At 37.3% G+C, this 5,908-nt stretch overlaps 1 protein-coding gene across 1 annotated transcript in view; it reads left to right on the top strand.

Moving 5' to 3' along the window:
• Window positions 1–3,581, top strand: part of LOC118325780 (protein FAM102A-like) — a 13,311-nt gene extending 9,730 nt beyond the window's left edge. The window contains exon 10 of the mRNA XM_035658601.1: window positions 52–3,581. Within this exon, the coding sequence (XP_035514494.1) occupies window positions 52–97 (46 nt within the window). The 3' untranslated portion in view covers window positions 98–3,581. The remainder of the gene's footprint in view (window positions 1–51) is intronic.
• Window positions 3,582–5,908: the final 2,327 nt, after the last annotated feature.

Genomic DNA, 5,908 nt, shown 5'->3' with positions numbered 1-5,908 from the left:
GACTCTGACTCTGACTCTGACTCTTGTTCCTGTATGTGTGGGTCCTTGCAGGGTCTCTGCAGGCGGGTACGAGCCTGTGGTCATTGAGAGCCATTAAACCGAGACCATCAGGAGAGGCGACGTGTTGACCCGTGGGTGGTCTCCTCCTCTGTCTCGCTGGTTTTCCTGGAGCTTCAGCCGGTCTGATGCCATGAGGGGAAAACCTTGTCAGTTTGCACTTTATGTGAAGTTTGTGGCAGTCTGCTTGTGTGCACTCCGTTCAGCTGTTTTTGTGATGTTGAGAGCGACTCAGAGTGAAAACACCAATGCACAAAATGTTTCTGAGACTGCCTTATGGTGTGTTTACCTGCTTCTCTGTTGCAGTAACAAAAGTATGGATGGAGATTACATTTATAGTCCACAAATTTCAGGAGCTCACACTATATAGTAATTTTACCCGTTTAATGGTTAGGATACAGACACCAAAATCATCCATGTGTCCATAGTTTATTGTTATAACTGATGCTCTATGCTAACTCGAAGTAGGCGACTGTGCTTATCCAAAGTAAGAGGAAGGAAACAAACGTGAGATAAAATGCCAATGGGTTGCTGTCACTTGATACTTTGTGTCCCAATTCCGCACTGAATACTATCTGCATGCAGTATGTAATATTACCATTTGTAATAGTGCTGTTTTTGCAGGTAGTATAGAAAAAAAATCAACAGACTTTTCAGTTTTTTGTGCAGTTGGTCCGCATACAGACGTCAATGAAACGGTTATGCTTGAATGCCACTGGCAATTATAATTTTATATTTTTTGTTAACCTAGATTGTTCTTTAGCTACCACTGTCACTACCAACCCCAATGTATTTTACTTTTTTTCCAGTTGTAGAAGGTCCTCCATTTCCTTTCTTCCCTTGTGTGACCTTAATGTTCACTACACACTTTACACTTGCTCAGAATTAGTATCTAATACGGAATTGGGACACAGCTGCTGTGTGCTAGCAAGTCTTAGCGTGGAGCCAGTTATGAGTTTATATTGTTTATGCTAAAATAAACTAGCATGCAGCGCAGTGGTGTCTTGTTAGGGACAGTGTTAATTAATAACTTAATTAACAGAGAGTTAATTCTTACTTAAGTGACTGTCTAGACTATCCTTTCACTGCTCAAAAAAGACAGTATAATTCACATGGCATGAATCAGTCTATAAAGTTTATAAAGTCAACAATTTCTGTATCGGCACAGTTCATTCACAGAAGTCTGCTGACTTGGATCTTCTTAGACTGAATTTCAGAGACTATCTGTGGAGAACATCTTGTGTGCATAGGAACAGGAGAGGAAGTCACTGAGGCTGGACCGAAGTTACTCATGACGTACTGGGGATGTATGGATGATAATGGTTTTCATGGATTTTCAATTGATTCCAAACTTTTCTTTATTCCTGTAATATCATTTAAACATTTTACCCACAACTCCTGCAGTATGATGTTCATTTATACCAACAATCCTTTTGCTGAGTCATTTTTCTATAAGCAGTTACACTAACTTTTTAATTTGGCCACAAGTTGTGCAGCCACGGATATTTAGCAGTAGTTTCACTGTGAATTCAGAAGATTATTTTTTAACATGTCTGAAACATGTTTTTTTGATGAAAATTAATCTGGCAGATTTGTGTTGCTCCAAACTGCCTGAAATTTTAAGCAAGAATCCTACTGGCTTAGATGTGTGGAGATAAAAGTGAAGTAAAACTTCTAAACCGAGGCCCAAAAGCAAAACGTGATAACTTACTATGCAGTTCACACATGCACTAGTGCGTGCACGGTGTTATAACTTCCACTTACAGGCAGCGCATCCAACACTGAAAGGGAAGAGTTGAGAGAACCACTGAGCAGCCGTGTAAATGCAGAAACTCTGAATCGCTTGAGTTTTTTTTTTCTTTTTGTTTGAAGTTGATGCTGTTCCCTGTTGATCAGGGAAATGCAGTAGAACCACTTTGTGCCTGCAAAGTTTCTCTTGAATGACCCGAAAGCACCACAAAAACTGTGAAAAGTGCTAGTGATGGTGAGGAGAGAAATGTTGTTTTCTGTTTTGGTTTCTTTACTCTGTTTTCTCTTTGTGTCAGTTGTGTTGTAACATGCAGGTGTAGCCATTTTGGAAATCCCACTGTATGCTTACTACATGTATATGACTGCTGCACTGTTGCTGCAACTCCATGAAGGATTAATCCTATGACATTTAGTTCTCGTCTCTCCTCAGCCATCAGAAGTTAAAACAAAATGTGAGGTCAGCTGAAAGCACTAGTTCTGTGGTACAAACTGTTCTGGTTTTACTGTGTCCCGTTAAAGAAGGGATTTCTGCAGTGGCTCTGACTGTACAAGTCTTTGTTGCCCCCTGGTGGAGCAACAGCCTGCTGTCAGGTTTTTGTCTATTCCCTTTGGTGTTTACAAGGATGTTTACTTGGAGTTGGGCTGGTTTGTTCACAGCTGTCATCAGATGAACAAACACCAGAGAGGCAGGAATTGTAATGACCAACATTGGCCAACCAGCTGGCTGGTTGATGCTTTTTTTGTTAGTTTTAGAAACAAGTTTGAACTCTGCAAACTTGTCCACTTCAAGACTGAACAAGAAGGATTTTATGGTGTACAGAGTCTTAAAATCAAATTTGTCTGTTCGTAAAAAAAGGTGGAAAAAAGCTGTCAGTCTGTCAAATAATGCTTCCTTTTTTAAATGCAGGTCCTTTTTAATTTTACTAATCTCTGGAATTAAGGATTTTATGTTCCAAAGTTATCCAGGAAAAATTAAGTCAACGGCTGTAACTAGTTATAATTTTCCTCATCGATTTAATCTGGTGATAATTTGCTTGAGGAATCGTCTAGTTGATTACTGAGAAAAGCAGCAAATCCTCACAATCTGGACATTTGTGCTTGATAAATAACTGATCAATCAGTGACATTCATTTTCTTTTTCGAGCAGCTAATCGACTACTCGTTTCAGCCCTAGTTTAGTTGCACCAGAAACAAACCAAATAATCCTTTTGGCAGAATATTTCCTCCTCAATTACAATAAAAATCTGGTTTTAAGACTCTTCATCAGTAAACTTTGATGTTATTTTTCCAGTGAAGCTGCAGTTCTAGCTTGTTGTTTCACAACTTGATCACACTACGCTGGTTGAACCCAGCTCATTATATAAGTTGAATCACTTTACACTACACATACGGTTTGTATTTTGCAACTGTATGTTTATTAATCACGTTATTCTCACATTTGGGGATGAACCACTGATCTTATAGTCCGAATTTGGGTTTACATCACCACAGCCTTTAGTATTCTTTTTAAGCATTTATTTATATATTTTTGTTCTTTTATCTCCTTTTATTTTTTGTATGGAGGTTGGTTATAAGCTATGCACACAACTCATCTCCCTGAGCTTTTTTTTCTATTAGTAATTCTAACAAATGATTTTATTGTAACAAAGATAGTATAACCTAAATTTATAGAGAATCAAGATGGAACCATTCTTCCAATCACAGCGTAGTCACTACGATTTTGTTGTTGTTTTTTGTGGTATTTCTGCAGAAATGACAATAAAAAGTTAATCTGAGTTTGTTTCTGTGCCTTGTTTATAATCATCGATGTTACGACATAAATCTCTGTTAGTTATGACATCAAATACTGTAACTAACACCGGCACGTGTATTACCAAGATGTATGTTTATGTGTGTGCTCTTTTACTTTATTCTTTATTCTATTATTGAGAACACCAACGTCATGAGAAATTATACACTTTCTTCTAAAGAGCGATTCTTATGTTTTTTAGACTAATTGTCTTGAAATTACAGAAAGGTCCCTCAATAATGTTTCATTTGTGATCTTGATGTAGTGGTGGAAGAAGTATTCAGATAGTAAAAGTACCAATATAGCAATACACAGCAATTGCACATTGCAAATAAATGTCCTGCAAGATAAATCCTGCTTAAGTAGGAACAGAAGTATAGGTAAATGCAAAACATATTAACATTAACATATTAAAGTAAAAGTACTTATTTCATCCTTGTGACTGATGCATCAGTGTGTATTGTAAGTAGTGTAGCTTGTTGTGTATTCTCAGGGTGTAATTTGAACAACTTTATATACAGCTACATACTAACATTTTTGTTATTTATTTAAAAGTTTGGTTGGTTCGTCAGAATGTATTTCTAAAATCCTAACAGCCCTGTTTATGAGGCTCAGACTTTGACTATAAGAAGGACAGACCTCGCTTCTTCAAAGGGCTGTTTACTAGTTACAGTTAGGTAATGTATTAATTACATTAACATAATATATTATGTTGATTAGGATTCTCTTTAAAGAGTATAGAAGAACCATGAAGAAACGCTACAGAGCTAAATTAATTTGTATATTACTGTATAAAAATGCATCCCACATCATCAACGAAAGATATGTGATTTTCTTCCTCCAGCAGAAGAGGGCGCTGTGCACAACCTTATTATCTCTGCAGAGATGGTCTATAGATGGTAGCATACAGGCAGAGACTTCACTAAGCACAGCTGAAGACGATTTATAAACATTTTACTGAAGTAAAGCTGCTCTGGATGCTGGAATAAACCCAGTCATTGATTAAAACAAAACATGTAAACTAGTTTTTTCTGGTTTTTAGACCCCCACAGATAGATCAGCAACTTAAAGTCAGAAACCCTCTGTGACAGATACAAAATATTTTAAATATTCTTTTATGCCTTTATATTTTGATGGTGACTGCCTTTGAGATTAGATGGTTTTTAGCCTTCAGGTGTTGCCTGATTACACCCTGTTTCTCATCAAAACGTGCAGACTTGAGCATATATAGTTGTCATTTTGCTCTCTTTGAATCCCTTAATTGATCCATTGGGAAGGAATACACTGTGATTTTTCTCTTCTGTATTGAATATATGTATGTGGTTAATATCATCCATGTATGGATATATGTATATCATATAGCATTAATTAATTGGTGCTGCACTATTGCAGCTGCTAACATCAGGTTCATTTAACATTTGGCTGTGTTTTAGCCAGCTAAGCACTGTCCATAAATGTTGGTTTTGAGAAGCAACAGTTATTCCGTGTGTTTTATTGTCAGATGCTACTGTACTGTAACTATCTTTCCATAGCTGTAATGTACAGCAACAAGGCTGTATTAAGCTGTAGGGGGATGTGGGACGAAAATCAGTACCACAAGCCGCTTTTACTCTTTCCGCTTCCGTTTTGGTTTGAAGGCCCACATGTTTTTTGTTCACTCTCACAATCGCCAACCTTGTTTCCAGCAGCAGTAGGCAGATGTTTTCAGTAAATAAAATGTACACGACAAACTGAGCACCAAATGACAAAGTTAGAAGCTATAGCTAGTGAACATATTGGAGCATTTAGCCACTAGAGAGCAAGGTATTTACCCTCCGCACTAGGAACAGACCAAACCGGAGCTATAAGGAGATGGAGAGAAGAGAGAATATGGGCTCGAACAACTCCAAATGAATGCTAATTTTGGTTCATATCCGATGAATGTGTAACTGTTAGCTAACCACTAACAGAGCTCCTGATGAAGATGGATTACCAGTTAGGCCAGTTAGTTAGGCCTGGGGGTCCTGAAGGTCCCAGGTTGTCTGTGTGGCAATTAACTTGTCCTAATTTGATTAATTACACATTTGTTTGGTAAAAGCAAATGGAATTGAAATGGTATGGTGGTGGTACATTTTTTACAAAATCTTGTGGTCTTGTCTTATAGAAGGGCCCTGTGTTAAAATCTAGTATTAATATGTTTAATATTTTATTTTATACTACTCTTACATGGTACATATCCTTAAACCTGCATTTAATTTTTGATTTTTGGCCACTTGAGGTCAGCACAACAAGCTGTGACACATTTGACCTATGTTCACCTTATAAAGTTGATTA

This window comes from Morone saxatilis, unplaced genomic scaffold (assembly GCF_004916995.1).
Source record: "Morone saxatilis isolate NCDOM2014 unplaced genomic scaffold, NCSU_SB_2.0 Contig16, whole genome shotgun sequence".
NCBI classification, from domain to species: domain Eukaryota; kingdom Metazoa; phylum Chordata; class Actinopteri; family Moronidae; genus Morone; species Morone saxatilis.
This window is presented reverse-complemented; position numbering and strand designations above follow the sequence as displayed.